Consider the following 23,906-nt stretch of genomic DNA (forward strand, 5'->3'; position numbering starts at 1 on the left):
TTAGTTTAATTCAGGGCCCCCCCAAAACACTTATCTCCTGCCAATCGATGATCATGAATTCATCAGATATAATTTCCTGATTCAACAGTCTTTAGATGGTTTGCTAGTCTTAGCTTTATAAGATGGTCTAGCTGGTGTAAACCTTCTGCTGACATTACTTTACGTTCGGCTGGATTTTGCTATTGAAGACCCCAAAACACAACTAACTTTCATTGCTGTTCAATTAGCCGCTTCAAATCAGCAACATGGCCACTCCGAATAACTATACAAAATGGTGTACTGACAGGCAGACACGCTGTGTGAAACACAAACCAGTGAAGCCTGAACAGACTAGGAGACCAGCTTAACCGACAAATCATTTTTGTCTGCTTGCCATAAATCCAAAGACTTTTACATAACATAAAATACATTTCAAATGGTGTCTCTCTTCTCTCTTGAGTGAAAACCAGGGTCTGTCTGTGGTGGTTATTAAGAAACGTCTGCTGTTCGGTGGAGTGGCCTCCCTGTGCTACCGCAATATAATTACAACCGTCTTCTCTTACTGATCTGAACGGGCTCTTTGTCAGACGACTGAACCCAGCTTTCCAGCCATTCATACACTCATATCTGCCATTTAAAGATTCAATCTTAATGACATCAGCGATCAGACATCAAACTATCAGGCTGTCTCAAGCATTCTACAGCATAATGTTTCAGCTCATAAATTAAATGTGTGTGCATTAAGAGTCTAGTCAGCATCTACTGTAAAAAAAGGTGGGGAGTTTTCTATTATCCAACAAGAAAGACCTTATTAATGAGGTTTGTCTGTATTTAGCTTTTATACCTCTTTGAAAGTTACCGGCATGACAGTCTCTTTGCATTTGCAGCAGAACCGGAAAATCATGTCACAGGCTGTCATCATAAAGCACAAAAAAATCATGTGACCTGAATATACAGCTGCGGAAAAATGAAGAGACCATGCCAAATCTTCATTTAATCAGCATTTCTAGATGTATTGTTGTGGCCCCTGTAGTTCAGTGTCTGTTGCATTTTACATAACCAAACCTCAGGAGTGACATAAACCGCAATGTGAAAGACTGACACCATGACAAGACTGTATACAAATCCAGGTTATCATATAAAAAATATATGAACTTTTCCTAAATACATGTACAAATATAACTGCTGTATTGTTAGTGGCAGTATGAACTTGTTTTCTTTGCAGTATTTGAGGTCTGAGAAAATACAGAACATTCTTTTTGTTATTAAGACCCGTTTCTTTATTGTTTCTGCATTATTTGCAGAGAATGAAAACTAGTTTAAATTGAAATTTGGAGGAAATATTGTTAGTAGTTCACAGAATAAAACAAAAATGATAATTTTACCTAAACACATAAGTACACATATACACAAAAGTATTTTCGATATGGTCTTATAAGTTTCCTGCACCTGTATAGTGCCAATCGTGGTTAACTACATCAAAACTATGGGAAATAATTTATCAATCCACACAAAAGCAAATCTGCCTTAGATTTGACTGTGATCCTGTCAGGAATGTTATTTAACAATCACTAAAAGTTTAAAGGTTAAAATCATTTTAGCGCTGACTGTTCCTTGAGATTTTATCTATACAACACTTTGTGAAACATCATGCATTTCTATAAAATATGGCAACATTCTGTAAAAGCCTCAACTGAAATGAATGACAGCTTGTAGTTGCTCAGCAACAGACCATAATTTCTCGGGTTTTGTTCACAAGCATCTAGTGAGACAGCAAGCCATTGTGACAGACCAAAGGAGTGATTCTTATACAGTGAGTTGTCAAGCAGAAACTGGGCCAGTGGCCTCGGCATGCTTCATAGACAGAGGAGTTAAAATACCTCCAGTCACTGTAAAGCACAGGATGACACATTAGGGTTTGTTCAGCCATCCAAATACCACGCCGTGAGAAGTGACTTAACACAACTGAGTAAAATAGCCACAAAGTGCATAGGATAAAAAGAAGCATGGCTAATATAAATCAAATGAGAAGTCCATTGAACCATTAACATTTTGCCCTTTCTTCCAAAATAACCATGGATATCCATTCAGACTACTGACAAGTTTATCACATGGCTTCTACATTAAACATTCAGCAAAATCCATATTCAACTTATACATATCGACTCTGCTCAGCTTAATGCACTGGGTGTCCAAAGCTGCCATTCAATACAGCTTACAATTTAGCCAGCACCCTGGTTCTATCCCGTCTTTCAAGCCATTATCAAACCTTATTATAGCCTGCTTTGTGGTCCAAATTTAATTCATGACTCATCTCATTAAGTGATTTGTATCCACCGATGTCACTGTCAATATGGGACTCTGTTTGCAATTGTATTGCTTCCTTGTCCTTAATGGCACCGGATTAGTTTGACTGCTTGTGTCCTCAGCTACTTACAGAAAATAATTGTTACAAATATAAATGTATATGCCCTTGCACACATTAAGGAATATACACACCCTAAGACATGCAAAGCTTTGAAAAGAGTGCATCTGCCAAGAGCGTAAATGTAAACATAATTATGTGATCGCACATTCGCTTATATTCCTATAAATAATCATGCTATATTTCAGCATCTAATAACAACATATGGCACATCCATATGACAACGCTGTATGGGAGTGAGAGAGGAATGTGAAAATGAGAAATATGATGAAGAACTCTATAAGCACCTCTCACCATGCTATTTTACTTGGTAATTTATTATTCTCTTAATATGAATGTGTCAAATGTTCTGTTTCTCCTGATTGACAGTTGGAGAGACTCTGGTTGTTGGCCCCTATGGATGTCTATATGCTAGGGATGTAACAATATCACAATCTCACTGTACGATAATGCCTCAAAGGTAAAGTCTGCGGTGCTATATTAATTGCAATACTGGAAAACGTGCCATAAGCATCCTCTTTCTTTAGCCTCTAACTCATTCTTCTAAGCAACAGTTATGATTATAGTATGAGATGGGTCAAATGATACAAACCAGAAGCAATAATACACAGTAAATGTATGGCTATTTACAGAACAAAAAATTATTATAAAAAATGTTATATGTGCCCATTATGAGGAATAGGGACAGTTACAGATGTGACAGTTCACTTAAAAACTTTTAAACTTCACATTGGTATTTAAATCACCAAATATTGACATCTGACCTATCACTATGGCGAATCCCTTTGGTAAAAACAAGATTTTTTCATCTAAAGGTTTGACATTTACATGGAATTGCCCTAATAGACAATTGTCATTTCCATTTGAGTGACAGGCCAATGCAGTCTTAAATAATTGTATTTGTTTCAATCATTTTGTTACAAATTCTTTGTATAACTTAAACATTGTTTTTCAATTTGAACAAAATCTTTAACCTCACCTTTTCAACATAAGCATGACATGGGCCTCCACATGCATCCTAAGTATTTACTCACATCAATGTGGACGATGGTGCTGTGACCCACAGTCAGTGCACTAGGGGAAATATGTCAACCCACAACTGGGCACGGGGGACTGCACAATTCATTAACTTCGCCTTAATTGCCATGGCATTTCAAAATGAACCGTCGTCATCGGCAGCTAAATACAGCCAGTGAGGAGAAGCAGCAACATGATTGAAACCAAATTTCCTTGTACAGCATGTGTGTGCAAATGACATTTGTTAGAGAGCTATTTAAGACACTATATTTAAACCATGTCATGGGTGAACAGCCACTGTAATGGGAATGATAATTTCACTCAAACTCAGCGACTTAATTTACTGGAAAACAATTTGTCATTGTGCCGCATAACATCAGGCGCCCGCAATAATCACAGAACTTCTCATAATCGTGTTTAAAATACATAATGCACACGTCTGTGCTTTTACAGCACAGAAAGAGCCCAGCAGTTGAGCTAGAGGCCGATGAGATCTGACTGCACCATCTTTAGGTTACATGGTCCTAGTGACGACCCAGTCAGATAGAAACCAGGCAACGAAAAAATGGAGACCTCCAGAAGTGAAAATGGGAACTCGCTGCTGTGGTTATTCAGGGAGTGGATATAACACATGTATATTTGGAGAAATGGTCTCATGCCAAGTTCCCCCGCAGCGACAGTTAGAGAGAGTGAGGATAAGGACACACGGTTGGATAATCATACCTCTGGGGAGCAAGCGCTGGAGTTCATACTTGGCCTTGATGCACTTCCTGTAGCTTCAGATTACTGGAGATAATTATGCCTCAGTTCAGACTGTCGGTTGCCCTCACGCTATTAAGGAAAATCGTAACATGTGCATCGTAGTTATTAAAGACTGTGTTTGTATCATTATAAATGCTTGTTTATGTGTTTATATCATTATAAGGATTATATCATTCCAATAAAACACAATTTTTTTCATCTTAAAGTGAATAAAGCATAGTGCAAAAGTGTATCCAACACATTCATCGTTTGCGTTCCAATTATTAGACTGGATAAACAATAAAAGCAAGTTCTATTTTGAGTGAAATACTCATTTGAGAAGTAGAAAGAATTGCTCTGCAAATAAAGCGTGACAGGAGAAGCTGTCCTTTTCATCAGTGACAGCTTTTCCAATGCCCACAGCATCATTTCACCTTTCTTTGATTTGCCTTCCTCTCTAGCACTTGTTTGTCCCGCAACTTTTTAATACTGCAAAGGTCCAAAACAGTCCCACTCATAGTTGCAGCCTAGAAAGTCAAAGCTGCAGATAACATCAGTAAAAAACAGTAAGCATGGAGCCCTAGTTGTTCATTTCTGTACTATGCTTGGATTCTGTCAATGCAAAATCTTTCTTTAGGTAAAACAAGAATGGAGATTAGCAAGAACAGAATTAAATGCATCCAATGATACTGTAAACTGCATATTTTGTCCATCGAGCTTTTAGTTCTTTGAAGCGTTGCATTTTCTCATTTGAATTTCACCGCTGGTGCCAATTTATTTTGATACAGTTGGTTGATCAGCATTCCATCACTACATTTGCTGTGCACTGCTATCTGGTTATGCAAGATAATGAAGGTCAAAGAAGAGGTGTGGTGCATAGACAAAAAGCTCTCCTGCTCGATTCAAGAGGTTCTGACCCCACTCATACCCCCCCTTTGAGTAAGAAGGGCTAGCGTATTACCAAACATCCACATCAGTATGCACAGATACCAGAAAGGACACGATGACTAGTGTCATGAAGTATAAAAGAGAACTTTAATGCTTTATCATGTTCTGGTCGAGGAATATGTGCCAGACAGAGCAAAGAAATATAAAAAGCAATTTTTCCTACTACACAATGTGGCCAAGAACTGTTTGGTCAAAAGCGTTCTTCCAAATATCTTTCACTGTATACATCAGAACAATGAAATTCATGCAAATTTGGAACAACTCGAAGGCAAGTAAATTATGACAGAATTGTATATTTTTGGGTGAATTGGAGCTTCTGCTTTGTGCTAAGTTTACACCATTGTATCTATGATTCCCCTGGACTCATTTGTGACTCTATCCAGATTAAAAAACTCAGATTCAGACAAAAAAGGTCTGAACACATATCAGAATGATCCCAGTGATGGATAACCTATTTCCTAGGGCCTATTTCCTTGTTCCATCTGCACTTTAAACATGCCACACACAGAGTCCACTAGACTAAGACATTGTGAAATTCCATTCATTACCAATTTTACTTAAGTACTTATTACTTACTCCCGTATAAAAGAAAACGTAATTACATTTCAGAAATATTGAATTAGATCTTATGAATAAGAAATTGATTTGGCGTTACATGCCAGAATGGAGGAGTCTGGAGGGGACATTGAAGAATTATAATAGAATAAGACAAACATTTTGAATACCACACACCAATAAGTTGTGCACAATTTTGATTTGAAATTAATTTGACTGTAAAATAATATGTATAAGCTGTGCTTAAGTACTTATTGATATAACGTCTGTCTGCACTATACACTAGTTCCATCTTACTACAGGAGCTGCAGTGTATCAGAGATGTGAAAACCCTTCCCTTAAAATAGAGTAAGCTGGGCTAGGCTAGATTTCTAGCTCATTCTCTTTTCTCCCTCCTCTACTACAGACCAGAACCTCATCCATCTAAAACACCCCAGAGACACAGGTCTCCGCACCAGATAGGCCATCTGTCAAAACAAGTTAGACGTCACATCACAGCTTGCCACAACTGTCATGATAACGGAAAAAAACTACTGCAATTGTGCTTATTCAGGTAAATCTCTTTAGCATCGGGCAATGCAGACAGCATAACATTGTAATCGATTCCCGTGTTAATGTCTTGTCATTGTCATTTGATTTGAAAGCCAAGATAAACTCACACATGAAAATAAGCAAATGATGGATTCAATTCTATCAGTGTTCTCTTTGTATGTGGTGGTCTCCTTCAGAGAATTACCTGATGAACATGACATATGTCTGTCTGTCCTGTGGTTACGCAGCATGCATTTCACCTGTCACTGTGTCTCTGTTGTCATCATGTAGCTTCCGGACAGAGCCAATAAATATGCTTAACATCAGGACAGAACCATTTTAAACACACCGATTGGGATTCGTTTCCTAGTTTGGATTATAGTCATTACATTTTCCATTTATAATCAAGATCTCATTTAAGACAAAAAGGCAAGATAGCATCCTCTTAATCTAAACATTCAGATGTGTTTTTCTATTATCTTACCTTGCCATGCAGCAAACTGTGAGTTTTCACTCTCATCGGCTGATAAGATATTGTATATCCTGATGGAAAACATGATATGTTACAGCTGACCACTAAGTGTGCTTCTGAAAAAAAGCGTACATTTGTTAACCTCAGCGAAGTATCAGTATAGTTGTACACTATAGTATTTTCACTATAGGACAAGCAACTAAATTCTAACTAGTAATGAGTCTGAATAATTGGAATTTAGTATGCCATGAACAACGATAGAGGCTTCTACAATAATCGACATTCACAAAAGGTCTCTGCTCTTTCAGAATCAAGTGACAAAAAGGAAATTCAGGAATATCTGGCAGCACAAATGTCCTCAGACCAAAAATAGCAGCCGATCATTGGTTTCCCTGACTACAGCCTTACTGTAAACGGCTCTAATACACAGATAGATGAGAAAAACTGTGTTTTTAAGGGCTCTGATCTCACAGTCAACCTTGACACCAATTGGAAAGAATAATAGTGAAATACATGTCTTTCAGACTGTCATTGATGTCTGTAGAATGTTCTGGCAATGTTTTTCTAACCAAACTTGACCATTTCACTTATGACTTCTTAAGGTAGTCGCAGGCTTATTTTATAACTTGTTTATTAATCCCATATATACATACACACTTTATCAAAAATACCATGCTGTCATTATATTTTTGTTGTACCCTTGATACCACACAGAATCAATCAATCTTCAGGTTTAATTTAACTCAGTTCAGCTGTTATTGTATTTGGATGATGAGAACTGCTGCCTGAAGCAAAAATCATTAAAGATGTTCGCTCTTAAAACACATTTAAAATGGTGCTGTTTGATCAATCTTTTACCTGCTAAAAACTTTATAGAACTTGTATTCACAAAGAGTGATCGAATTGTAACTGTCCAAGACTCTTCTCTGTTTTTCAAATAAACTTGCTAGAAAATAAATGCAATTTAACTAAAAGGACACTTTTTTTTAAATTTAAGACTATGAATATAAGCAGGGCTGGAAATGGGGGGGGGGGCAAGTCCACGGAGTGAATTTCAGGGGGGGGTTGGAGTTTTACCTCAAAATTAAGGATAAAAGTTTTCTATCCATTAAAGGGATATTTCATCCAAAAATGATCCAACTCATCATTACCAAACCACTGAGCGATATCCATTCATGTGTGCCCACACAAAAGGTAAATGATTTCCACCGTTGTTCGGGTACCAACATTCCTCAAAATATATTTTGTGTTCTGCAGAAGAAAGAAAGTCACACAGGTCTTAACTGACAAGAGGGGGAGTTAATAATGACCTTTTTTCCTTTCTTGGTTGATCAATGCCTTTAAAATGGCCTCCAAATGTTATGCATTTCATCATGTTTAAAAAAAATGTATGTCTCTAACTAAAGTCCCCCCCAGTGAATCTCCAGCAGTGGACATAAACTGTGCTTAGTAAAACCTCTCACTAAAAGTGTAATTAAATAATACGACAATGTATGCAATGTGCAAATGTGCAACTAAACATTTAGGAGAGGGAAGCACCGTGTTTGACATTCTGTAGCTCAGATAATGAAGCTACAGGCACACGCACAGATAAAATAGTCAGCAAAGATAAAATGGTCAGCACAGGTTACAAGAGGGAGATGATGATGTCTTCACTTCTTGCGAAGGACCTTGTCACCAAGAGGCACATCATCCATAAGCTTCTGCAGATGGCAAGAGGAAAAAAATGAATGGATAGCTATTAAAAATAAGTAGGTTCACAAGGAATAAAATAATAAATCAGGATTTGCACACCTTAAGCAGCCTTGTGTTGTGTGCTCTTTCGTCTTCTCCCTCCCCCTGTGCGGTGTCTACACGGTATCTCCTGCAGGCCACGAGCAGCTCATCGTAATTAAAGAGGGGGGCAGGGTCAAAAGAATGCCCGTTAATGAGGCTAACCAGGTACTCTCGGTAATGCTTCCTACAAACAGAGAGAGAAGAAAAATCTAATCTCACACTAAGTTTATTAATAGTAAATACTGATAATTTGGTCTATTTAAAAATATTGGAAAATATTATATATACACATCATCAAAAAAGGTTTTGAGTACAGGAAGCAGTGAAAGAAACTCACTCGCAGAGGCCTGCCTGGCCCGGCTGAGTCTGAGCTCCACATGCCGAGTCAGTGGGCCGCGGCCCTTCGTCCTTCTGCTCAATCACTCCGCACACACCTGCCACACGCAAAAAAAGATAGCAAGTATGTGTTTAGAGGAAGTTTTCAAAGGAAGATATTTTCAGGACGGAGAAGTGAGACAGACTGTGAAATAAAGCTGTAAAGAGTAGGTGTATATGTGTGTGTTTGAGAGCAATTTCGCAGTACAAATATAGCCAAAGTATGAGAAGCAGTAATTGGATGGCAGTTGGTCTAAAACAGTGCTTTGCTTTATGATGTCCAGCTTTTAGACTTTCATAGGAGTTAAAGCAATTTCGTTCCACTTGGGAGCTGAGATAAAGAGTGAAATTGGAATTAAACTTTCAAACAGAGACAGACAAATTAGATAAAGAGACAGACAAGAAAACGCAAACAGTCGCACTCAGGTTGATAAGAGAGACTGAAGCACAGTCGGAATGTACTAAACTAGTAATGTTTTAATACTCTCATATATATAAAAAGACATACCCGTCTGTGCTCCTGGAGCAGTGTCAGTGTTGTACTTCACCCCGTTTTTCTATGAGAAAACAAAAATGACAATTTGGCATTTAAACAAGTATCTAAAATGAAATGGTGGAGGTAAGGAGTGATGCTTCACAAACCAACCCTGAAGTTGTGTGTGTGGATGAGTGGGAGGAATTGTGCACGCCTGTGTTAAAGCACCATGTCGTGTTTCAGCGAGACTTCGTATGTGTTGCGGTTTCAGCTACATAATGAAGACGAAAATGCACTTGCAATGTAGAAAAGTCTCATATTTAGTTTTTCTGTTGTTACATTCTTCTGCTAAGGCAAACTAGGTTCCGAATTTATAAATAAACATTTCACAAATGTGTCTGTAAAGGTTAGGCCCAGGGTAAAGTTTTTTTAGGGGATAAAATATATCACAATTACAGCAATGGGGGTGAATAGTAAGTTTGGGTAATGATAGAAATACCAACATGTGTGTATACCTGCAGTAAGGCCTGAAGCCTGGCAGGCTCCCAGTCTCGAAGGTAGAAGAGGCAGTCTCTGGGGTGATGGGCATGCAGACCTGTCACACTACACTGGTTCACTGCACACGTCTGCCAGAGAGGGAAGAAGAGGAAGAGTATGCAGGCGAGAAGGAGAAAAGGAAAAGAAACTATGTTCATAAGAAAGGCTTCAACATTTGGCCATACTGTAGCTGCTTCAAACGGAATATCACTAAGAACACAAACACAAAACTACAAATAAACAATCCATAAACACGAGAGGAGCACTGAGAGGAGGGGGACTCACTGTGTGAAAGGGATTGTTACATCCACTGCAGAACTGATACCTGCACTGGGAACAGCTGAAGTGCATACAGCCGCCCCTGGCCAGAGCATACTGAAACCTACAGTTAGGACAAGCTGAAACACAGAAAGACAAACAACATTGTAACATTATTAAGAGAAGTGAAGAACAACAGAAAGAAAAACAAAACAACTAGACAGTTAGACATGTCACCAACAAATACAGAGAGATAACCCTCACAATAGAACGACATATACACATATTGACAGAGGGAAAACTAAAATGACAGACAGTTGGATGGTTGGACAGTGTCAGAAAAAAATACTTCAGCAATAGGGTATCTGCACCCCTATGAACATCTTGTACTATACAAACAGCAACCCTGCTCCCTCTCTGAAGCAGTAAAGAAGTCAGAATAAAAAAAGTCTGCAAAGTGAGAACTACTCCACATTATTATTGCATTTTGTTATCCTCCACCGCTGGACCACACAGAACAAAAAGAACCAAACCAAACAAACAGACCATATAGGAGCAAGCAATATGTACACTTTGGTTAATTCAGCTCTGGTATTCAGACTGGGGTACGCAGGGAAGGGTTATGTCATATTTAGCCTATCTGAAGTGGTGGTACTGCTGTCAGCAGATGTAGATAAGTAGAGCATTAGCACAGGCCTGAGAGGCTTCTGGAGCGGATCAAAAAATTACTCACTGATCCCATTGTCACGCAGGTATCCGGCCAAGCCCTGCCTTTGGTACTCTGGGTCGTTCTCTCGCTTCCACAGCTGGAACTGCTCACACGAGACCCCCTTGTGCTGGTCCTCCCACTGCAGAGACATGGTCAAACACACGTTTATCTTCTGCAGAAATGCAGTTCTACAGTAAAACAGAGGACGACTGATACCTGTATATGTATTTTTGTATTATATTAAATAATCACACAGCAATTTTCAAGTAATTATTGTTCATATTGTCGCGCTATTTTACGTTTAGTTTAGTTCCAATCATTACTCCTTTTAAAAATGTATCTGCTCAGTAATCTCTTATTAGTTGACCTCTAGTCAATGATGGAATCATAGTTCACTTTTCTAGGTTACCGGCTTTTTGCACTGGGCACAGAAGCTTTTCCTGCACTGCAGACAGGTGACCTTGAGCTGGTCGCCATCATAGATGAAGCCGTACGAGCACTGTGAGAACAAGATGAGGAAGAGAGCGAGCATGTGAGAGAGACGGACAGCAATGATTTAGGTACATTTTTGTCGGAGAAAGTGGGGTAATGTGTCAGCGGGTAAGCTATTTTGCCTTAATCTTAAACTGTGCATAATTTTTGTAATGCCATCATATATTTAAAAAGGTCCCATCATATACTGTACTGCGATTAAAAGAAATGCATTAAAATGGTGAAGCAGCTAAACAGGTTTGTTGCATGTCAAAGTGCATTCTGTACAACAAAGTATGGTTCAGAAGTGTAGGATCACTTATTGTTTGTTTATATTTGTTTTACGTTTCAGAATACTATTAACCTCGTCAAAATTATGAAGCAACACAAATATCACTATGGAATCAAAAAGCAAAAAACATATTTTAGTATCTTTAAAGTAGCCACATTTTGCCACTGAGAATTTGTCAAAATGTACTCCAACTACACTGAAATCCTACTGGCTGCTTTATCGCAAAACAAAACGACTAACAGTTTAAAAAACATTATATGTCATGTTGGTGAATGGTATAAAACAAACCCAACAATCCAGGTCGTTATCAGTGTAAACTGCTCTACATCGATGAGACTACTGCTGTCGAGAACAGTGAGAAATTGCAGAGAGAACTAGTGAAGTGCAGAGAGAAGGCGTCACTCACATGGCTACACCACAAGAACTTCGGGTCTTTGATGAGAGCCTGCTCAGTGAGCTTCTTGTGGAAAAGCTCGTACACTTCCCGTTCCAGACAATCCCGAAGCTGTGCAGTCCAACACAAACAAGAACACACATTGAGATCATTCAGACGTCACAGACAGTTGCCTGGAACACGGCTCCAATATATGCCACTATGTACCAACCATTATCCTTCTCTTTATGATTGTTTATTTGCTCATTAACCTGAATGTCCAGGGTAGAGAAGTAGCTGTTAAGGTGCTCTGGGTCGTTGATGTCAGGCTCGGAGCAGACGGGGCACACCATGTCTCTGATGTGCTTGTCCCTCACTGCTATGGTGAAATGCTGTTTGAAACATCCGCAGCACACTGAGCACTGGCACGACGTCAGAGACTGCATCTGAGACAAAACAACAGTCCAATAGAATTTCAGCCACCTAAAAGGTTTTATTTTAGAGAGTGACTACATGCTTGACCAAACAATGTATTATAAAAGTCTGGAAAACTAGTTTGAAATCAAAAGTGTTCATCTAATTGACATATTTTCAAAGTACCTTGCTTTGAGGAAAGATGGACAGGCAGATGGGGCAGTCTTTGTTCAGCACGCGACGTATAAAATCTCGATCAGGTGACTCGCGCACGGCCTGAACCACATCCTCCAGAGTGTAGGAGGCTGTAGGGTCCCGCAGCAAAGAGAGAGCCAGCTCACAGCGCCCCCAGCTGGGCAGGTCGTACACAGCCAGCAACCTGCGGCAAACGTGCTAAACACAAGCAAAGGATATTGCAATTTAGGCCTCAATCGTAACAGACAAAAAAGAATTGATTTGTGAAAGTGGTCATGAAATGTATCAATTTCCACATTATACTGAATGTGCTATGTCTCACGAATAAATGTGACAGATCAGTAAACAATACTAAATAATAATAAATGTTATGCACTTGATGCTGAGAAAGCAATCCAGTCTTCAGCTGCCTTAAAGCAAAAGGTCAGTCACCTGTTTGTCAGGATGGTTGATGTCGATAGGGGGCTCTTGCTCGTCGCTCCACATGCGCTGATGGAAGGGATCCAGTAAAGGGCGCTGCAGCAGAACGAGAGCCCCCCTCAACTCCCCTCCGCTCTGCCGCAAGGCTTCCTCACAGCGAGCCACATCATTAAAGCCCAGAGAGCCAAGCTCTTTTACCTAACAAACACATACAAAAAAAGCTTTGTCTGAAGATCTATTAAAACTGGAATTGTCAATGCATAATGGAAAAAGCATAAAACTAAACATATCAAAGACTTCACACAACTTGACTAGTTTCACATTTAATAAAAAACAGAACAAGGTTGAATTTACTGTTGATTCGCACCATTGCGTGTATGTGGCGAGAGGGTATCACAGCAAACTCGTGGGTTATTAGTGCATTATAAAAGTGTGTTTTACAACACTTGCACGGAGGCTGTGAGGCTATTTAATGCAACATCCCAGGTAACAGTACAGTTTGTAAACCCCTGACGTACAAAGTATATTAAGTATTACTATTGTAATATTTTTTATAACACATATGTTTGTGTTTTAGTTTAATTCTCAAGTAAATGTTTATAAGTAAGGCACTTACTAAACAAGTTTAAACTTGATAAATCAAAAAGGGCATTGTGTGTTAGCATTTTAAACTGCATCAATAAACAAATCAGAAAGGTTAAGTAACTTGAATAAACTCTTAAATATGCAGCTGCCATAAAATAACAAATCAAATTGCGATTTGGTTAATTAAGAACTCACTTTAATTCTGCGGTCTCTGTGAGCTTGTCTAACAGCCTTCTCATTATCGCCCCCTGCTACCAGCCAGGCCCGTTTGGCTTCTGCTCTAGACAGAGGCACGCTGTTGCTTTTTTGTCCATCCTGGCTCTCGTTCTCTCCTGAACTGTTTGACAGAGCATTGGATTCCTTGTGGCAGGATGCAGCCATCACACAGATCTCATCGAGCACATGAGGAAGTTCTGTCTTCAACCAGTCATAGAGTGTTACGTTACTATTCCCTGATACGCACATGCTTGTGTAAACCTCCTCTGGGCTCACTCCTTTCTTCTCTCCCTCCTGAGAAAAACAAAGACAGTGAAGATAATCGTAAACTTTAAAGAACGGTGCCCTGCGCAGGTCAAAGTCAATGCAGATGAAATCTCACTTACACGAATCAGCTGAATTAGTTTAAACCCCTCTTCCTTCATTAATCGTTGTCTTTTCAAATCAGGATCCTCAGTGGGCGTGACTTTTGGGGTGGCTAATACAGGTGTGATGTTCTTTACTGGTGAGAGAGGGAGGGGTTTCGAGGGTAATGGGGCAGAGTCTGACTTTGAAAGATAACACATTTCGCAGGCGGGTGATGGTGCTTGATTGACGTAGGTACAAAACTGACAAACCCACTGAAAGGAGAGAATGAAAGAAAGGATGAATAAAAACAACAACAATTACAAAGCCTAAACGTTTTTTTTACCACAAAAACGTTTCTGCCCGATTAGCAACACCAACGAGTGCAGTCTCTCATCAAGAATAAGCACGACATAGAAAGTATAAAACTTGATAACAGTGAATATGAAATATGGTAAGTGGCACCTGGCTGTCCATTAGTCCTGTAGTATTGGGAGTTGGTCGGGAGGGTGCTACAGGAGGCCGGGTGGCCAGACGAGGGCGCTCACAGACCTCACACAGAATGCTGCTACCCGCGTTCACTACTGTGCAGCTTTTACATTGCCACTCTGTGAATTTTTTTTTACAAAACATCAAAGTGTGACAACAACATTAATGCAATGATATTGCAAATGCAAAGTGGTCTACATGTTAACAAAGGCAATAAAAAAACTACACTGTTACGTTGTCATTAGGTGGCATTGAGTATGTCACAGAAACGCCAAATAACAAATGTAAACGGCTGTTCTGTACAAACCAGATATTGTAGAGGGCTGTGATGGCTCCTCCTGCACAGACGGGGCAGCAGAAGACAGCCTTGGACGCTCACAAGTTTCACAGAAAACCAGTTGCATTGTATTCACTTTAGTGCAATATAAACACTGCCATGTAGACAGCGATGAGCTAAAAACGCAAATCAGAGAGAAAAACATTGCACAATCAGTTTAAACACTATAAACAATTTCCCTCAAACGTCGATGCTAACAGTGCTAACCTGAGCCTTTTTGTGGGTTTAGAGGAAGTCACAGGAATCCTGACATGCGTAGATCTTCCAGAATGGGAATGATACAACTGGTCACATTCTTTGCACAGGCGCTGTGTACAGGTTGGACAGTGAGCCGAGACTGGGGATATGCCACATATGCTGCAGTTGTCTGTTAAGAAATTTTAAACCATTCAAATGAAATGGAAACAGGACGGCCACCACAATCAAAATATTTTTTAAAGAAAATTCATCATTGTCGCCGTTACAGTCAACAATTATATGGGAAAAACAAAAGTGGAATATATTGAGGCTCTGAAAGTAAAAGCTAGTCTGCCTAACATCATTTTACATTGTTGTGTTCCACAGAATAAAGTCATACAGGATTGAACAGCACCAGAGCTGGGCAAACGAAAGCAGACTTTTTATGTAAACGATTCGTTGTAAGGGAAAGGCTGTGGTGTGTGATGCATTCACCTGTCGGTTTAGAGGGCACTAAAGATGAAAGAGGGAGGTCTGAACTGAATGGAGGTTTGGATTGAGATTGTATTGATGCAGGCGAGGGACTTTGTTTTTCCCATAGACTCTCATTAGGAGAGAAAGCAACTGCATCTGTGCCAATTCCCTCTTCATCCTGTACAGATATAATAAGCCAATGAACATTTTTCAATTCAATTTTATTTATATAGCACTTTTCACAATGTGCATTGTTCCAAAGCAGCAGGGGAAAATAAAAACACAAAAAAGGTAAAACACAGAACAAGAATAGTTTAACTTATTATATAAACACCTAGTAAATAATATCTAATGTCAGCAGTCTCCCGGTGGTTTATTTTGCATTAAGTGAATGCTTAGCTGAAAAGATGTGTCTTTAATCTAGATTTAAATTGGGCAAGTGTGTCTGATCCTCGAATAGTATCGGGGAGGCTATTCCAGAGTTTAGGTGCTACGTATGAGAATTCTCGACCCCCTTTGGATGATTTAGTTATTCTAGGTGTTATCAAAAGTCCTGAGTTTTGAGATCTTAGAGAGCGTGATGGGTTGTAGTGTGATAGAAGCTCTGTTAGGTAGGTAGGGGCTAAACCCTTTAAGGCTTTTTAAGTGATTAAAAGAACTTTAAAGTCAATACGATACTTAATGGGTAGCCAGTGAAGGGTTGATAACATTGGGGTTATGTGATTGTATTTTCTGGACCTGGTTAGAACTCTGGCAGCTGCATTCTGAACTAACTGTAGTTTGTTTATTGATGATGCAGGACAACTATTTCGTAATTTGGCAACATTTCTTTGGCGGAAAAGGCTGTTTTTGTGACACATGAGATGTGATTTCGAAATGACAGGTTGCTGTCTAATATAACGCCTAGATCTTTTACTGGATTTGTTGGAGTTACAGTACATCCTTCAACTTGCAGTTTATAACCCGAAATATTTGGTCTTTGGTCAGATAAGTAATATTTCTGTTTTATTAGAATTTAAAAGAAGGGAATTACAGGTCATCCAATGTTTTATATCTTCAATGCACTCTGCCAATTTGGATAGCTGGAAGGACTCATCTGATCTTGATGAGATATTTATGAGGGGAAGCATGTATTTGGAGAACAGCACGCGTCCTAGAACCGATCCCTGAGGTAATCCATATTTTACTTGCGTTAGATTTGATGATTCACCATTTAAATGCACAAACTGATGTCTGTCTGACAGGTAAGATCTAAACCATTGTAGTGCCTGTCCCTCAATACCAGTACAATTGTGTAGGCGATCTAGAAGGATGTTATGGTCTACGGTATCAAACGCAGCACTAAGGTCAAGCAGGACTAGGAGTGAGATGTTACCTTTATCTGATGCTATAAGCAGGTCGTTTGTCATTTTAACAATCGCAGTTTCAGTGCTATGATGCGGCGGAATAGCCAGGTCAGTTGATGTCTGTTTATTTGTTAATTTAGCAACTGTATTGTTTTTGTTCGTTACAATCAGGTTACGGAGGTGCTCAGCCTTTGCTGCTTTCAGTGCCTTTCTATAACAGTTTGCACTCTCTTTCCACGCAATTTTAAAGACCTATAAGGGGAATTTTTTCCATTTGCGCTCTAGTTTACGTGTTTCTCTTTTAAGGGCGCGAGTGGTGCTATTGTACCATGGTGCAATATTTTCTCATTAATCTTAAATGAACATTGAAATGACATATCATTTAGACACTGCCTGGAATATTTCTACTTTATGAAAAAAGATAAAATATTTATGTATAGGCGAGGGAAAAACAATAGAGTTAGGGTTAACAAAGTCCACATAAAACATGCATATTTTTAACTTTGTTAAGTTAACCTTTTGTGAGTCATGCCTTTATTATGGATATGAAGTAAATCATAACCACACACAGTAAATTGTTAAACAAAGTGTATTTGCGATTTTGTTAAAGGATTCATATGGTGCAAATACATGTTTTTGGTGTGTTATAAGTCGCCCATGCATGTATTAGACACGTAAAATTGAAATATTTAAATAAAAAATGTGTCGGAACAAATCTATATCAGGTCGTGGTATGATTTGACTAAGAGCGGCCAAATGTAAACGCAAGAACGGTGGGCGTACCTGTCAGTACAATTGCTTTGGAACCTGATGTTCCAAATATGGTGAGAGGCGTTACATTTTCACTTCCAAACACTATGCAATGGTTAACTGGCCAATCATAGTACACCTAGCTTTTCAGAGGGATACATTTTGTAAAAAATGTGCGCGTTCGTTTCAGAGAGGTGGGGAGATACAAAGATGCACGGTATATGAAAAATCTATTTTTTAACCTTAAATAGTGTATAGACCTTGCATTACATCTAAAACAAACAAAAATATTTATTTTAGCCGCGTAATATGATCCCTTAACTTAAATGTCTGAAACAAACAACTCCTCTCAAAATACACGATAAACAACCTCACCTGCAGAGTCAGGGAGGGAATAAGGCTTTCAAAGAATTCGGGATGAGAATGGGCACCCTGCAGGAACAAAACAGACTGTAGATGAGCTCACAGTTCACGTGTGACAAACCCACTGAGTGCTTGTATTTTACTGCCTCAAACCTTAGTAAGCATGTCCAGCTCCAATCGGAGGCACGTGACCTCAAGAGTCACTGACGCCACCTTCCCAACATCTGGCTCAACAACATCGTCATGAAAGCTCAAACCGTCATGCTGCTGATTCATATACCCATACAGATTAAGTACATCCCTGCCACCCTAAAAGAACACGATAAAAAAACAAGTCAAAATGTTGCAGATGTTTTTGTTAAGTTCAGTGTGTGGCTGACACACTCATGCACAACACACCTGAATAGAATCTACTGTGGTCCTGAAGACAGGGTTGTTGTACTTCACAGTACGCCAGTACTTTGGCCTATTAGAGTTGGTGAGATTGGAGCCATACTTCTCCAAGATGTTCAAAGCTGTGGAAAGTTTCTTCAGGGATGCCATCGTCTGAAATGGTCAAGATATTAATGTGTAACAGAAAAACCTGAACAAGCACACATTTTGAGTTCAACGTCCTAATTTAAAAACAACACGGTGGCTAAAAATGAACTTGGGAGGAAATGTATATGCATACTTAATAGTGGAAACAGATGATAAACCTAGGGTATGACACGTGGTTTAAGACAGTGTCTTGTAGAGCACATCCGGATGTGACAGATTACCCAAGCTTTTGCATTCTTATGAGCTATATGAAAGTCATTGACACGAACAAAACCTATAAATTCCCTAGATGTGCAAATGAGTGCAACATGGCCCCATTAACAAGATGAAAGGGGCCAGAGTCAAACGTTTGCAACCATCGTTTCCATAAACATTGTGGATCCCTGAAAAACATTACCCATTAAACCAGATCTCACCTCTTTCCTGTTGTTTCCACTACCGTTTTCTTTCAACATGCTTTCAGCGGCTATGTAGCGATATTTACTGGTGGGAGGTAAGGGAATGTTGGCCATGGCGGTCACCCCTGACCTGATCTCATGAGCAGACTCTGGAGAACATAAACTGCGCTCTGCATTCAGCCTCACCTCCTCCAGCTGATCACTGAGAGAGGCCATAGCTGAAAGTGAAAGTTATATAAAGATCAAAAACAAGGCCTGAGTTATTTGAACCAAAACTGAAGTAAACAAACTATGACACAGTTTGATCTATAACTTTAGGTAAATCGTTGTGGTATTATACAAGGTTTACTGATTTAGTGAGGAAACAAACATTTTGTTATACATATAAAAACACGCTTTACGTCGGATAAATCGCATTGCCAACCACACGAAGTCGTTTTACTGCTTAAGTTACATATTGATTTTTGCAAATCAATACAGTTGTACGTGCCTGTACATTTAAAACCACAAGCTAACCAGTTAGCCTTCTGGGGTGAAAAGTGAAACCATAACTACTCACACCAAAGCTAGCAAACAACATTTAAATAAAGCTTTATTGCTAAATAAAATCACATTTTACAGTCGTCGTCGTTGTTTTGACTAAACCCCGTAGGTTGACAAACGTGTAACTGTTACGCCGTACAAAAACGAACCTGTTTCAAAACGCCTACTGTTGACAACACGTATGCTAGCAAGCTAATGCTGGTGAAATAACGAAGAAACGGCATCAAGAGCTCGTTATTGTTAGTATAGACAAACGTTTAGATATTCTTCTGTTAATACGGCTCGGTAAGCTTCGTTGTTCGTAGCATTTCAACAGCTGTCCATAAATATATTTCTACTCACCGTGTATTTGCTGCTGAAGAAGCGCAGCTCGCATTCACTCACACGTAAAACCGAAACTTAAGAGTGACATCAACGCACAGAGGCGCTGATAACACGCAAACCATTCACTCCAATAACTGTTATGAACGAAAACATCAGTAGGTGAATGGAAGCTGTATAATGACATTACAGGAGGATTAAAGTAACGTTATTAGCAAGCCACGCGCAGGAAACATTACTGTGTGCATTTTTCTAGTACCGACATGAATCTAAAGCGTCTTTCTGATAAGAGGAAATGTATATTATTGAAAAGACCAAACGTCACTTTTAAACTGCTTAAAGATGGAGATGCCTGATGGTGTTACAGAATAGTGCAGGAATTATAGAGTTAATAGTGTCGCTGCCCTATGATATATCAATCAGAGTGTAACATCAAAGTACCGCGATAACATACGTTTCCGTATGCTTTTCATTTGCTCTCGCGGTATTTGGTTGTTTTTCATCGAACGGTCTGCGCAGCGCCGTGTGAAACGATCGCACCTAATGTGAATAGATTGTACACAGCTGCTGTCGTCTGTTGATTGCATTAATGTGACTCTCGGGATACGTGTATGAAACGTATAAATCTAAAGTCCAAAGCTTTAGCGAAAGAGTTAGTTGCTCTCGCTTTATGCACAATAAAGTCCACTTTGTCACTTTCACAGCTAAGGTTAGTGATGACTGAGTAATGCAATTTCCTGTGGTAGTTCATGTGTCCTGCCATGCATGTATAACATTTTTGGTGTGCTTGATTTAATTTATCACAATATTACATGCCTTTTAGAGTATTACAGTGTTTTGTATCCCGTGCTGTCTTTATCTCTTCACAAGGAATGGAAGGTAAACAAGCATGTCCTCAACTTTAACAATTAACAAACAAGCAGATCATTTACTTAAAGTAATAAAGTACCTTTTGTGTTTTAGGAATGAATAACACTTCACAATCAATGGGAGTTGGGCAACCTCACCATCCAGTAAACCACACCAGACCATTTTTCTATGTTCAACCACCATCTCAGCCTTATTTCATGTATCAGTGGCCCATGAACCCCTATGGACACTATGGGTTTCCAGGGCCAGGTAAGTTCAACAAAGCATTGCTTATTTTGGTTTTTTTTTGTGACTGGTTTGGTTATAGATTTGTTTTTTCCCTTCCCCCGCAGCTTTGCACTATAGTCGTCCTTATATGGCCCCTTATCAGTATATGCAGTACCCTGGGTACGTGGTTCCACATGCACCTGTGCAGCCAGTTGATTACAGAAGAACCAGCCCTCACTTTCCCTCCGTTGCATCGTATGACTTGCGAGTCCGCCACCACTTTCAGCATGCAGCTATGCAGCGGGAAACCGCCTGTTCTGAAGTCCAAACCGATCCGAGTGATTCAGTCAACAAACTGATGGACAAAATTGAGAGTCTCAAGGTCTGTGAAAAAAAGGCAGGTGACAAAGGGGCTAACGTGGTGGTCTCCTCTACCCCTGATGTGATTCAGGGAGAGAAGCTGATATCTTTAAATGAAGAGTCCAAGTTGGAACTTGCTTCTCAGGAAGGCAAGGAGGAACGGGTTAATCAAATCAGGCCCACATCCTACAGCGACTCTGCGTATGATGCTGAGTCTAGCCAGAGCAGACTGGATGAATGCGTGTTATCAGATGTCCTGCCTCTTGACAGTTCCTCCATTCATGAAGAAGAGGATGTTGTGGGAGATGACCACCAACATAGTGTTTCTGATGAAATGTCCTGCCAAAACGTCAAGTCTCCAACCAGTGCCACTGGCAATGTGTTTTGTAGTGGTGTCATAAGCTCTACAGGTCCAACAGAAAGCTACGATTTTGAGATGCCTGACTTGCGTGGTGATGCGCCCTGTGATTTTGAGCAGGAACAGCATATCTCTTCCGACATTGCTGCGGCTGCAGAACCTCTGATAAAACTGTCTGAAGATTTTGAACTGCCGTATCAAATTCTCCGCCTGCCCTGCAACAAGGCAACAACTGGCCTCAGTCTTGAACGAGAGATTGACCCACTTGTGTACTTGGAGTCTCCTTCTACTCTGTTGCCTGCGCAAAACTACTTGTCCTCCATTGGTAGTGCATATTCTTATAGCTACTACCCTCAAGTGGTCCAAGAGCGCCAGAGTGTTCTGAGTCCATCCATAGATGAGCTCTCCTCGAGAGATGAACTGTTTTCTACTGATGTCGAAGACCTCGATCTCATTCCTGGACACGTGTATGTGAGTGGAGGCAGATTGGCTGAAACCAGCGAGGTGCCTGTTCGCAGCCGAAAAGAGCTCATGAGTGCAGAGAAACCTTGCTTTGTCTCCCAGAAAACTTGTGCGTGTTGTGGCTCGAGCTTGCAGGATGAGGGAGGAATGTGCAAAATGCCAGAACACTGCAGCCATCCTGAGCGTGACCTTGCCAATGATGTGTCTGATCAAGAATGCGAGTATGACATTGAAGGAGAGGTTCGGAGTAATTGTGAGTCTCCAAGAGTGTCAAAGAGGAAATGTTGCAGCAGGCTTGCACTCCCCCTATGTGGTCATCACTGTGCCAAGCACAGACACAGAAAGCTGTTATGTGAGGGACAGGAAAGCTGTGAGCTGCGTGAGCAGGCTCGGGTGCATCCCAAAGGGGAACGCTGTGAGGAACATGGCCCTCTGGCTAAAGCAGATAAGAGAACTCCGAAGGGTGCCTTGTGCCGGCCTTGTATTGGTAAAGATTTACTTTTTAAATTTCTTTTCCATTTAATGCTTTCACCAAAATCAAGTCCCATGTATTTCTTTTTAAGAACGACAATGGCGTGAGGGTGTGTCTGAACAAGAGACCTGGGCAAGCTGTGGCGCGAAGCCGAGGTCCTGGAGGCAAGTTACTGGGTCTCAAGATCAAGGTAGTATGCTTGCATTGTAAAGATCCTCAAGAATTTCAACTATTCCCTGCAAGTGTCAATTGTTTGAATTCTTCTCTCAAAGGAAGAACACCATTGAGAAGGCCTTGTAAGACTCGTCTCCAGCAGAGGCCAAGAAGTGAATATGATGACCGTGACGAGACCAATTTCACCTACTGCCAGAGGGGTAGAGGTAATAATTATCTTTTTTTTTTTTAAGCGAATTGCCATGCATTTGTTGAACTGCGATTGTCTATCCCATCAGGTGCTATGAAGAAAAGAGGCACTAGATTCTAAACCATTATGCACTGCTGTAATACTTAAATGTATTACCTGAAACTTGTGTAAAATGCACATTAATATAAAATGTACACATGGACACTGTTCTGTACTGTATGTAACTGAAAATGTATGACGGTGATGTACACCTTGCTGCATTTCCAATGCTCGAGTTCATTTTGTATTTTGAATGCAATGCATTCATCTTAATCTAAACTTGGGCTGCTCTCATTGGACCATGCCTTAACTCATGCCCACATGACCTCTTTCTGATGTGGTGTAGATCTTGCACAACATCGTGAGGGCTCTGAATGTTGATATATATGGTCAAGGAATGGTCCACTGAGACCAATTTCAAATATTGGGCACTGGAGATGCAGCTGGTTAAGGGGTGAAAAAAAGGGGAATCTGAAAAATAAAGTGGGCAGTTTGGCTGCTCTTAGTCCAGATGTGTTTTTTGTTTTTATTACATGCCATTTTTATACATTGCAGTGTAATGTTTCTACATGTAGCTGTACAGTGTCATTAAAGTATCTGCATTGCACTTTATCCCTGTCTGGAAGATGTTGTCTTTAAACGATTCCCCCCTCCAGGTGTTGCTTCGTTCGGCGCCATAGTCCACATGTTTCTAATTTGACGAGGCCAGATGATTAGTGGGGGACTTGTCACGATTCCAGTTTTTCAGTTGGTTGTGAACCTCAGTTAGCTTGGTCTTCAGTGTATCTAGACAAAAAATGTGGGTTTGTTTATAGACGGTCTTTAAAACCAATACATAAAGCACAGGACCTGCAGTGATGTGTAGGCCTACAGAATATTTCTCATCCATTAGAATTCAATCAAGTGTTTTGATCACTTTAATGGTTG

At 39.9% G+C, this 23,906-nt stretch overlaps 2 protein-coding genes across 5 annotated transcripts; one reads left to right on the forward strand and one right to left on the reverse strand.

Annotated features, from left to right (window-relative positions):
• Positions 1 to 5,179: 5,179 nt before the first annotated feature.
• Positions 5,180 to 20,201, reverse strand: rnf31 (ring finger protein 31). The gene is made up of 23 exons (XM_079452670.1): positions 19,869 to 20,201; positions 19,002 to 19,201; positions 18,445 to 18,591; positions 18,199 to 18,354; positions 18,058 to 18,114; positions 15,608 to 15,764; positions 15,143 to 15,302; positions 14,906 to 15,051; positions 14,575 to 14,717; positions 14,151 to 14,384; positions 13,744 to 14,058; positions 12,976 to 13,161; positions 12,535 to 12,741; positions 12,207 to 12,380; positions 11,968 to 12,066; positions 11,208 to 11,297; positions 10,823 to 10,937; positions 10,117 to 10,229; positions 9,810 to 9,920; positions 9,328 to 9,376; positions 8,782 to 8,878; positions 8,463 to 8,628; positions 5,180 to 8,371 (listed from the first exon to the last, which is right to left on the reverse strand). The coding sequence occupies exons 1-23, from the start codon at positions 19,900 to 19,902 to the stop codon at positions 8,321 to 8,323; spliced, it is 3,207 nt and encodes a 1,068-aa protein (XP_079308796.1). The 5' UTR covers positions 19,903 to 20,201; the 3' UTR covers positions 5,180 to 8,320.
• Positions 20,202 to 20,469: 268 nt separating this feature from the next.
• On the forward strand, positions 20,470 to 23,624 carry buc (bucky ball). Of its 4 annotated transcripts, none has more exons than XM_079452680.1 (7): positions 20,470 to 20,556; positions 20,671 to 20,726; positions 20,811 to 20,966; positions 21,050 to 22,591; positions 22,668 to 22,766; positions 22,849 to 22,950; positions 23,029 to 23,590. In XM_079452680.1, exons 2-7 carry the CDS (start codon positions 20,720 to 20,722, stop codon positions 23,058 to 23,060), a joined length of 1,938 nt encoding a protein of 645 aa, XP_079308806.1. In that variant the 5' UTR covers positions 20,470 to 20,556; positions 20,671 to 20,719; the 3' UTR covers positions 23,061 to 23,590. The 4 variants fall into 4 exon arrangements, with proteins under 4 accessions (XP_079308806.1, XP_079308807.1, XP_079308804.1 ...); XM_079452681.1 differs by having other exon boundaries at positions 20,503 to 20,556; positions 22,849 to 22,956; positions 23,029 to 23,624; XM_079452678.1 differs by lacking the exon at positions 20,671 to 20,726 and having other exon boundaries at positions 20,503 to 20,560; positions 22,849 to 22,956; positions 23,029 to 23,624.
• Positions 23,625 to 23,906: the final 282 nt, after the last annotated feature.

Source organism: Barbatula barbatula, assembly GCF_947034865.1.
Source record: "Barbatula barbatula genome assembly, chromosome: 3".
Taxonomy (NCBI): domain Eukaryota; kingdom Metazoa; phylum Chordata; class Actinopteri; order Cypriniformes; family Nemacheilidae; genus Barbatula; species Barbatula barbatula.